The sequence below is a fragment of the Rattus norvegicus genome, chromosome 2, assembly GCF_036323735.1.
Source record: "Rattus norvegicus strain BN/NHsdMcwi chromosome 2, GRCr8, whole genome shotgun sequence".
Lineage (NCBI taxonomy): Eukaryota > Metazoa > Chordata > Mammalia > Rodentia > Muridae > Rattus > Rattus norvegicus.
This window is the reverse complement of record NC_086020.1, coordinates 121,343,760-121,355,124: the sequence shown is the minus strand read 5'-3', so window position 1 is coordinate 121,355,124 and position 11,365 is coordinate 121,343,760. Positions and strand designations below refer to the sequence as shown.

At 41.2% G+C, this 11,365-nt stretch overlaps 1 protein-coding gene across 3 annotated transcripts; it reads right to left on the bottom strand.

Moving 5' to 3' along the window:
- Positions 1-14: 14 nt before the first annotated feature.
- Exosc9 (exosome component 9) lies at positions 15-10,971 on the bottom strand. Of its 3 annotated transcripts, none has more exons than XM_063281565.1 (12): positions 10,812-10,971; positions 10,443-10,537; positions 9,679-9,798; positions 9,461-9,563; positions 8,733-8,870; positions 7,598-7,680; positions 6,407-6,539; positions 4,238-4,326; positions 3,198-3,344; positions 2,518-2,699; positions 489-624; positions 15-362 (listed from the first exon to the last, which is right to left on the bottom strand). In XM_063281565.1, the coding sequence occupies exons 1-12, from the start codon at positions 10,875-10,877 to the stop codon at positions 284-286; spliced, it is 1,371 nt and encodes a 456-aa protein (XP_063137635.1). In that variant the 5' UTR covers positions 10,878-10,971; the 3' UTR covers positions 15-283. The 3 variants fall into 3 exon arrangements, with proteins under 3 accessions (XP_063137635.1, NP_001020577.1, XP_038957919.1); NM_001025406.1 differs by having other exon boundaries at positions 20-362; positions 489-567; positions 10,812-10,922; XM_039101991.2 differs by lacking the exons at positions 15-362; positions 489-624 and having other exon boundaries at positions 2,546-2,726; positions 3,200-3,344.
- Positions 10,972-11,365: the final 394 nt, after the last annotated feature.

Below are 11,365 nucleotides of genomic sequence, written 5' to 3'. Positions count from 1 at the left end.
TCAGAGCTCACATGTTACAGTAGTTTATGGAGACATTTTATTTACCAACTTTTACAAATAAGGTTTTACATGAATTGGGAAGCTTTTATGCAACAGAAAAGTTTTCCAGAAAGTTTATTCGAAGCATAATGTTAAAGACAAAACAGTTTATTAAGTTCAGCTCATAATAGATTTTCAAATAAAAAATATCCAGAGCTGTTAGCACTGAGCAAATACCCTCTTATTAGTTATATATATATATATTTTATATATATATATACATACACATCCACACCACTTTAGCTTAATTAGCAGTTCTCTTCTTTTTCCTCCTTTTCCCTTGACTTTTACTTGGTGCCTTCTGGTTTGCACTGGTCTGAGCTCTGTGAATAAAGTAATATAACAGCTCACTGTACCCCCATCTGTCCTGGATTAGACCACTTGGACCATTTTATAGAACTACGGCCAGTTTTTAAATGTATATTTGAAAGAGACCAGAAATTTGTTACCTTATTTTTTTTGGACTCTTCTCTGGCTCCAAAATAATCATTTCTTCTTCTTCACTATCTGATAGCACTATAGGGGCACCTTTAAGAAAATTCCAAAAAAGGAGTTTACTACTTGACCACATCAGAGGTCCTAATGCTCCCATTTCCAGGCTAACTAAAAGCTCAACTATGCTGCCTGGAGGCTGATACATACTCTTTCCAAATCTTACCCTATTCTAAGTAGCTCCTCGCAGCTCTGAAAATTTGTAAAAACTGATGTTTTCTGTAAGCTTTTTCTTTTTTTCTTTCTCTCCCAGAGGACATGTAAGCTAGGATGTTCTTGCTACCAGAGCTGACCATGAAAACTGTAGAAAACTGCTTTTTTGCCATTTTTCTCTTGAACAGTAATTATATATGTGTGTAAATAAAGCTTGCAATTTAACCCTTTGCCCATTTGGCTGGCTGTGTGTTTCACTGCTCGGGATTCTTTTTTTTTTTTTGTTTTTGTTTTTTTTTGTTTTTGTTTTTTTTCGGAGCTGGGGACTGAACCCAGGGCCTTGCGCTTCCTAGGCAAGCGCTCTACCACTGAGCTAAATCCCCAACCCCGCTCGGGATTCTTAAAACCAGAAACAAAGGCCTCTGAAAAGAGGTATACACATGTGCAGAGTGAGATGATAAGAAATAGCATCACTAATCCTAATTAGGCTCTTTACCTTAAAATACCCAGTTACCTAATTCATTTTTTTCTTTTTTTTTTTTTTTTTGGAGCTGGGGATCGAACCCAGGGCCTTGTGCTTGCTAGGCAAGCACTCTACCGCTGAGCTAAATCCCCAACCCCCCAGTTACCTAATTAAACCAACACTGTTCCCCTGTCAAAACAATACCACCAAAGGCTTACGTAACAATTCCCTTTTATGAAGGCAGGCAGAATGTTCTCTCAGTGCATATTGCCATGAGTTCTGGTAATAGCACTCAGATTTGGGGGCTTGGGGGTGGTCACAATTGCCTGCAACTCTAGATCTGGTGCCTGATTAGCCTTCAAGGCACTCATAAAATCTGTAGCACACATATAGTAAGTCTTTTAGCATGTACTATACAAGAGAACCAGAATTCAGTTCCTGGCATCCATATTGGGTTGCTCATAACTTTCTGGGACTCCAGCAAGTTCCTCTGAACTCCACCCTGGCATACTCAAGAACACATCTAGCTTCTAAAGAATACTATACCCTAAAAAGATGGTCACTGCTACCAATGTGGCCACACCTACTAACTTCAGACAAGCCACATTTAAAATGTTCAACATTACGAACAGTAGTGGCTGCTACCTTAGCCAACGTACAAAGTAACATTTCTTACCACAGATAATTGTACTGAGCAGTACTGTGCCATCATAGTTTGTTTTGAAGTTTTGTGTGTATATGTGCTGGCACCCACAGGCCAGAAGATGGTCAGTTTCCTTGGAGCTGGAATTAGGAGGGCATTGGATCCAAACTCTGGTTACCATGATTGAGCATCAAGTATCACCACAGCTGAACCACCTTTCTGGCCCATGTCAGGAGCTTTTTTATATTTGAAGTGAACTAAACAAGGCTGTTGTCAGGACGAAATCTTTAAGAAAAATCTTAAAATGCTCATGGATATATTTTTGTTTGTTCTTAAGACAGGATCTCTAATCCTGCTGCCTGAAACTCCCTATGTAGAACAGAGATTTTTTTTTTTTTTTTTTTTTTTGCCTGTCTCCATGGTCCTGGTATTAAAAGTATATGCCACCACACCTGGCTACGTGTAATTTTTAAAAATTGTTCAATTAAAAGTATCACTAGTATGCCAAAGCATACCACCAGTTCACAAAAATAAAAACATTCTTTTAGAACTAGTATTAATAGTTCCTTTAACTTCAATCATTTAATTTAAATTTAGTTTAATCCCCTTCAAAAACAGGAAATATCCCTATATATGATCTATAATCCCCATACCCCTCTACATATTTATCTGTAGTTTAAATATCTCAATTGTAGCTGTCTCTGAACACATTAAAAGCATTACCTACCTTGGCTCCCAATATCAGAAACTTCTCCCGTGTCCATCTTTGTATCATCAAGAATGACAGTTTCATCAATGCCACCTTCCTCCTCCTCTTCCTTCTCAGAATCTTCAAGGTCACCCCAGGAGTTTTCTATTCCCTCTCCAATCTGGGCAGTTCCAGGAGTCCACAGCACAGGTTTAGAAACACTTCAACAAGTTCAGAAAACTGACTATCTGCAATGGTTAATGAGCTACTGAGAAGAGATCAGGTTCCCTCTAAGACGCTTCCTGTGTTCCACAGCTCAAGAGCAACTGCACATGATCTCAAGATTACACAGCAATGCATAAAGAACTTGGCCATGTCATTAATATTGAAGTACCACTTCTCAAAGGGAAATTAAAGGGAAAGGGGAATACAACCAAAACCGGAATGAAACCCAGGGTCTGCCTTAAACATAGTAGAAAAGTGCAGCACCAAGGAGCTACATCCCCAGCTCTAAGTTGGTTCTTAAAATAGAAAAATGTACAGTTTTTAGAGATAACGAAGAGAAGATAGATGTTACACTATCAACTCAATTTGGGGTATCTTCCTCTTATAGTACGAGTTCCCCCAAAACAAAATTCAATATGCACACTATAACCTTAAAAAACAAAACAAAAAAATTACGCATCATATTACTGTAAAAAACCACCCAATAAAGATACACCTCTGGAGGAGGTTCGGCTTCCGCAATAATTTCTTCTGCTTTCTCTTCTATGTTGGAGGTATCAATAGGGGCCTTCTCCATTTTAAATGCTGTGATTCTCTGATTTGCTATAGACTCTGCAAAGCCAAATTTTCCACCTTCTTTCCTATAGATGGGTTTTTGGTAGTGGTTGTTTTGAAGATTAAAAAAAAAAGAAAAAAATTAATATTTTGTCTTTGAAGAAATAGACTTGCTTCATTACTAGATTTTGGGTAGCTTTTACTAAACTTGAACCAGCCTAGAGTCACTTGAGGGAGTACCTTGACTGTTAACTATGAAGGAGTAACCCCACTGTGGGAGGCACCATTCCCTTGACAGGAGGCCTGGGCTAAGTAAGAAATGTAGCTAAGCATGAGCCTGTGAGCCAGCAATCAGCATTCCTCTGGATCTGGTATGCCTCCCTGGCTCTGAGTGAGTTCCCTGATTAGAGGGAATGCTACATGCATAGCCAGGAGGCCTAACTCCAGGTTCCTCACCACCAGTGGACAGTGATCTGGATGTGTAAGCTAAATAAATCTTTTCCTCCCCAAAGTTGCTTTTGGTCAGTGTTTTATCACAGCAACAAGAATCAAACTAGAATACTACTATAGTTATCAAGACATAAAAGTCATAATTATTTATTGAACCTCTGCTTCACATGTGTGAGGTACTTGGAAGTACATTCTCTAATCCTCAAGTCAGTTATAGCAGAAGGCACCAGGCTCCCACAGAACAAGAAAAACACAGAAGTTGCTTAAGGTAACAGGAAGTTGAGCTACGAACCAGCATGTGTACTCTATTAAGTTATTAGATTTTTCTTTCATAAGAACATATTAACTTTTAAAGACAACACTTCTGTGACTTTTTAGAATAAGAATAAAGTTTCAACTAAACACTAGTGTGTACAACTGAGAGTAACTAAGTAAAGAGCAAGTGTAAAATTATATGGCTGCCCTTGGGTGAGAAAACCTTAGAAAACACGAATTTAAAGAACATATCATTTTGAAAAATTATACTTACCTAACTCTCTGGTCATTTTCCAAAGCTTTCTGTATTAGCTCTGTGATTTCTGCTACTTTCACACCAGCTATTTTACTGCACCTGAAAACCTGTTTATAAATACGGACTGTTACAGACAACAACCAAACAGCTTTTTTTAATAAACCCAAAACCATGACGTCAATTTTCCACCTTTACAGTTTGAGCATTTCTTTTCCAAATACCAAATTAAGGCACAGTAAATACAACTAAGACAAAACATGAAAATAGTACAGAGACAACAGATAAAATGTGTTCAGGAATGCAGACGTCCTTTCTGTGACAATAATCCACAGGAATCAATAGTGGTTGCAATCCTAGTACCAATGGTGCTGGTGACAATAATGGAAATCACTGACCACTTTGTATCCAGATGCCTACACACTAACGCTTCAGTTGCATCTATGGTGCCAGCAATAATTTCCTAATGTACAGATACACTGAGACCCAGAGACAAGTCATTTGCCCAAAAGCTATAAACTTCAGTTACAATATGACTTAAACCTCTCCCTAGCATTTAATATTTATAATAGATGTTACATGGCACCCTATTTTCTAATATCCTCCATGTGATCCAGATATGTGCCTGGGTTTGAGTATCACTGCTGGTTTTATCCAAACTCCAAAAGTAAAATTTATTTTTCTCTTAATTTTTCCATTTAATGCTTAAAAATAGTAGTTTGATTCTTTGTTCACTGGCCTGGGTTCCTTACCAAATCCTAGAAGGGCAGTTCTCAACCTGTGAGCTCCAACTCCTCTGGGGTGTGTGTATGTGTATGTATGTGTGTGTGTGACATTTCAGATATCCTGCATACCAGATATTTACATTACAATTCATAATAGCAACAAAATCAGTTATGAAGGAGCAATGAAATAATCTTATGGCTGGGGTCATCACAACATGAGGGACTGTTTTACAGAGTGGCAACATTAAGAAGGTTGAGAACCACTGTCCTAGAGGACACATACAGGGAGAGGCAAGGAAAAACAGGACACCTCATGCCCACTTTGACATTACATGGCCATGTGATGACTGTACTGAATGCTAACATAACTAGTCTTAGTCAACTATAGTACCCTGTGGCTTCTGGTTAAAGGATACTTTTAACAGACAGGAACCTAGTGCATCTGCCTTCTGAGGAGCTTCATCCAGCAGCAGACCCACTGCCAAACACCAGGCAGAGTCCAGGGAGCCTTGTGGAAGAGTGGCAGATAGAAGTAAGCAAGTTGGAGGGGTGAAGGACACCACAGGAAAACCCAGAGTCAACTATCCTGGGACCATGGGGACTCAGAGTCTGGGCAACTGACCAGGTGTGATGGGTTGTACATGCTTGGCCAAGGGAGTGCACTATTTGGTGTGGCTTTGTTGGAGTAGGTGTATGTGATGATTTGCATATGCTTGGCTAATGGAGTGGCACTATTAGATGTGGCCCTGTTGGAGTAGGTGTGTCACTGCGGGTGTGGGCTTTAAGACCCTCATCCTGGCTGCCTGGAAGTCAGTCTTCCACTAGCAGCCTTCAGGTGAAGATGTAGAACTCTCAGCTCCTCCTGCACCATGCCTGCCTGGATGCTGCCCCGCTCCTGCCTTGATGATAATGGACTGAACCTCTGAACCTGTAAGTCAGTCCCAACTAAGTGTTTTTTTTCTAAGAGTTACCTTGGTCATGGTGTCTGCTCACAGCAGTAAAACCCTAACTAAGGCACCAGGGAGCATGCAGCAGGTGGACCTAGGCCCCTACACATTTGTAGCAGATGTGCAGTTTGTTGTTCATGTAGTTCCCCTAACAAGTGGAACGGAGGCTGTCCCAGTCTCTGCTCTCTGCCATTGGGTGTGCTGGCCTGACTTGGACTGCCTGGTTGCGGCTCAGTAGGAGAGGATATGCCTATTCCTGCTGGCACTAGATCCCACAGGGTAGGGTGGTACCCAGGGGGATGGGGTCCCCTTCCCTAGTGAGAAGGTGAGGAAGAAATGGGAGGAGGGATTTGTGTAGGTGAAACTGGGAGGAGAAAAGGGAAAGGGCTGTGATTAGGATAAAAAGTGAATTTAAAAATGAATAAATAAAAATATTTTTAAAAGATAATTTTAGAAAAGAAATCACACTAAAACTTCTGAAAAGAGACCTCTTACAGGAAACTGGCTACAGCACTAACCTGGTCTTTGAGCAGCATTATCCCACCACTAGACTGAATCGTACAGATTTCTCGATGCTTGTTCATGGCGATCACCAGCAGGCCATCCATCACTCGCTCTTCACGCTCATTGGGGTCCACCAATAAGTATGTTCTGAAACACATGTTAAACGACCCTGAACATATCTGAAGCTGAGTGCTGTGTCTAGGAGAATGGGTTTGTCTTATTTTTTAGTCAGCATTCAAAGTCAATACTGAAGGGTTTGAGTCACTTCAGCTCAATAGCTCCAGTTAAATGCAATCTGTGTCTCTGGCCATTACAATGAAGTCACAGTAAATTCAGATAAAGAATGAGAGAACATTAGTTTGGTTCATTTTACAGTGGCACTGCGGTCCTGCCCTCTAAGTTCTAGAGGCTGCCTGCCTCTGCAGTGCCCTTTTCCTGACAGAGAGTCACCTACAGTGACTAACAGCTGGAACTGTTTCTCCAGTTCTTACGCATGGCAGTTTCTCCTGAAGATCTAAGAATCACACTTACTTAGAAGCACATTAGACGGTTGTATAAGCCTCCCCATTTTATACTGTGAGAATTTAACAAGGAGTTGTGAAGAAAAGGCTAGACAGTTGAAAGAAGCAAGTTTTCTGGTTTGCGAATCATTTCCCCTTGCAATGGGCTCCTGGAATTGCTCCCTGAACTATGCCTCACACTGCCAATGCTCTACTGGTCCACAGCAACCCTTACCCCAAGCACAATCTCAATTGAGCCCACACATAATCCTCAAGGCATTTATCTAGCTCAGGGAAGGGTTTTACTATCTAAGTATGCTGTGAGCAGAAAAACAGTAAGAGATACATTTATAACAACTGAATGTCAGTTCTATTAAGAAAACCCTTACAAAGATAGGAAGAAACCAGTGACCGGTGGAATACTAAGGAGAGCAGGTCTGTGCAGATCTGAACAGAGCATAAAGTTCTTAGCTTGGAGCTGATCTAGCTCAGCTGTTACACACCATACACAAACCCAGAGCCCAGTCCCCAGCACTATTTAAACCAGGCACAGAGACACAAGCCTGTAACCCCAGCACTTGGGAAGCAGAAGCTGGAGAATCAGAAGGTCACAGTCAACTCAGATACATAGAGAGCTGAGTTACAAGACCCAATCCAAGTCCCAGACATACTTACATTTTCAACCCCGGACAAGATAATACTTACCCTTGCTGGAAGAAAGCAAAACTGACACAGATGGGCATATGGTGTATGCTCAAAGGCACAGGATCACGCTCCTCAGGGGTATACTGTTTCAGAAGAAAAGCCCAAAGTCTTAAAGTCAGCAAATGAGAAAAATACAAAACACTAAGATAGGAAATACTTAATAGTGGGTAACTAAATAATGTCTTTTATAGTTACCTGTGTGACTCTGACAACTATGTGCCTACTTAAATTTTTATGATGATAAATACCAATCTCATGACTAATCCTCTACCCCAGAGCTTCATTTCAGTAGCCTTTTTAGGAAGGTACACATCCAGTGCTACACAGGAGCCCTTGGACTTCTGAGGATAAGGAGTCCACCTCCGTGTAAACTAATCACATTCTCCGTTTTTAGCTTCTTTACGCTCTCCTTCCTCTGTAGCACTGTTCTTGCCGCCAAGCCTTCAAATTCTGCTCTGGCAAAATGCCTCAAAAGAGCATTCTCAATGGCTACTCAGAAAACTTGGGCATTAGATGGTTCCCTTTGCAGCCCAGGGCTCTAACAGTACACTTTCATTATTCTATCATGCAATATATAAATCAAAACTGACCGCCCTGGCAAAAAGAGAAGCATAGCATGGAGCACTGGTTCTCCCGGTGATCCCGGGATGAGCATGAGAACCACCTGGGCACTCTGAGTTAGAGTCTTAGCTCTTAGGTCCTACTCTATCCTCCTCTCCAAGAAGAACCTAGTGGTGTGTTGGTAACAAGCCCTCCAGGTATTCTCACAAACTGACACATCTACTTTGTTAATAAACAAAGGGCCTGAAGAAACATGAAAATCTGGCAAGCCTCAGGCCTTTTGGGGTAATATAGGCCTCTCATGCTGACCTACACAGAGACCAACCATTTCTCTAGTAATCAATCCAAAGAAAGAGCCATAGTTCTATTATAGAAAAACAAGCAGGGTCATGTTATTATTGACAGACAATTCTGTGAGAGAATGTGAAATTTCCATTTGCGGTTTTTGTCTTGTGAACAAAGACTAGAATCAACCTAAATTCTGTCTACCATATGTCTCCACTACGAACCACCTGTCTGCACATCTAGGATACCCATCATAGGAACGATTCTGATCTGAACCCTGGAAGCTTACCAATGTTACTTCTTCTCCTTGGACAGAGACATCGGGTCTTCGGAAGTGACACAAGGCCACGATTGCAGCAATGCTAGCAGCATCAATAATATTTCCATCATGATTTAATAAATGTAGGTCTACACGTATCTGCCAAACCTGAAAGTGAATTCAATACAAAAATAAATCCCAACTGATCGTGACCAATGGCCACTGGGAAAGTAATACTGCACACAGTTATTTTTTTTTTTTTTTCAGAGCTGGGGACCGAACCCAGGGCCTTGTGTTTGCTAGGCAAACGCTCTACCATTGAGCTAAATCCCCAACCCCGCACACAGTTATTTTTAAATATGCAATTAATCCTTCTGGTTTGTCCAGTAAAATATGCAGTTAATTTTACGAACACTTGAAGTAGTAATAGTTAACTTGTCTATGCGACTCATTCGAAAGACTGAGAATATGCACATAAAGGAAGCATTCCAACATCTGAAACTTATGTTTTTAAAAAACATTTATTTTTACTTTTCATCTATGCACATTTGCCTGCACGTATGTATGTATATATGTATGTATGTACCACACTCACACCTGGTACCCCAAAAGACTAGAAGTACAGTTACAGGTGGCTGTGAACTACCATGTTAAGTGCTGGCAACTGATTCTTCTGCAGTGTTTCCAGATCCTGATTATGTTTTAATTCTGTCTGAATCAACAGTATTCGTTGTGAAACTTCTGAGCATATGTCCCACCTTTTCACCAGCGACAACACAGAGAGATTCAGTGTCTATGCACTTTGAATTTCTTAGACACCTTTCCAAGAGCCGATTCAGCTTCACCAAGAGATCTGACTGCCTATGGAAATAAGAATGAACTAACGTCATAAACTTCAACTGTGGGCATTAGAACAATGTTTCACTGATGGTAAAGCTCTTCTACAGCTAAAGTAGCTTAATAAAGAGTGAGATACCTGCCAGGTTCAAAAGCTGGAGCAGCCATCTGAGAAAGCTCAAGGTTAAAAAAGAGAATACCTTCTGTTGCCCTATTGAGCTTTGGAGAAACAAGTTCACAGGAAACCTGTCCGAGGACTCTGCAAAAATAAAAGGTGCAAAGCGGTCAACTAAACATTCTTTTCAATTAAAAAAAAAAAGTGAAGAAATCTAAAACACACAAACAAACAAACAAACAAACAAAAATTCTAAATAACACAGTGTGACTTAAGAGGAAGAAATTACATACAGAATGTCATAGACTGGGGCCAGCAAGGCTGCCTTCACACACATAATAGTGCACATACACAATAATAAAGTTTTTTAAATGTTAAGTAGATTTCATGCAAAAATAAAAAAATATTGGTATACATAAAATAATGACTGAAAGGAAAACTCTTCTTACATCACTTGAGAATAAAAGGGAAACCGAGGCTTACTGATGACACAATCTATACACTCCTCACACTAGAAAATGAGATATGCAGATAAACTGTGTGATCTGTGTTAGCTGTCTACATGATTTAGAAAGGTCACACGGAACGACGATACTCATACAGCAGAAAGCACTTGTTGAAAGTTGAAGTGTTAGCACAAAACTAAAAAGGCTGGCATTAAAGAAACATATTTCTAAACAGACTTTTAAAACGCATGTTTGGACTTCTGAGCTGCTCGGTAAACAACAGAGTCAGTATGTTGTAATTTTCACACTTCCGGTTGCACTATCTAACTTGAATCCCATTACCTTGTTTTCCCCAGTTCTACAATACAGCATCCATAATCCGTTCCGAATGAGATCCTGATGTTCCTGTAATCATAGGTTTGTCTGCCATCCAGCCGCTGTAAACAAACATCATTTATTCCTTTAACATATTTATGAGTAGCAACTGTGTGTGTCTGATCCTGGGTTCCAATGTCCCCGCCACTGAATACTAGTGGAGCTTGAGGCTCAAAGGAACTGGCCAGGGTAAAATACTGGCCTGAGGCTTGGGGAATGGGCAGAGTCCACACTGGGAACCATCCGAGTCCACACCACAGGTCGAACTGACTATGAATCCACCGGTAACCCGAGTCTACTCCCAAAGCCAGCGTGTCCACCCCGCAGGCCTCGCACCTTCTTCTCCTCAATTGCACGGAGCAGGAAGCGGCGCTCGCAGTTGGAAAGCGGCGTTTCCTTCATAGTGGCGGGACACGCAGAGGAAGAACCGCACCGAGACAAATCCACACACCGGCTTCTTCACGGCGCGGAAAACCGACGTCATCATCCCGGCGCAGGCTCAGGGGGCGTGGTGTGGGCGGGACTAGAGATCGGGTCAGCTGCGGTAGCTAATCTAGGAGAATTTCCCGGGTTGATCGCGGCATCGCAGTGGAGATTAGCATTTGCAGCACCGTCCTGTTCCTACATTTTATTGAAATAGAATCTCACTCTATGTCTGACTGAATTCAACAGACTTAACTATCCCTACAAGTCGAAACAGTTCTTCGGGGGTAGGAAGCAAAAGATTTCCCCCAGCTCTTGGCTCTGGTTGTCTACCATCTTCCAATCGGGATTCCTTGGCACTTCACCACAGAGATAGTATACAGAGGATGCTGACTTATGTCAGAGAAAGCTGAAAGGGTGGTGCGAATCGGTGGAGAATCCTTGTAAAGGCTTGGGACGAATGGTGA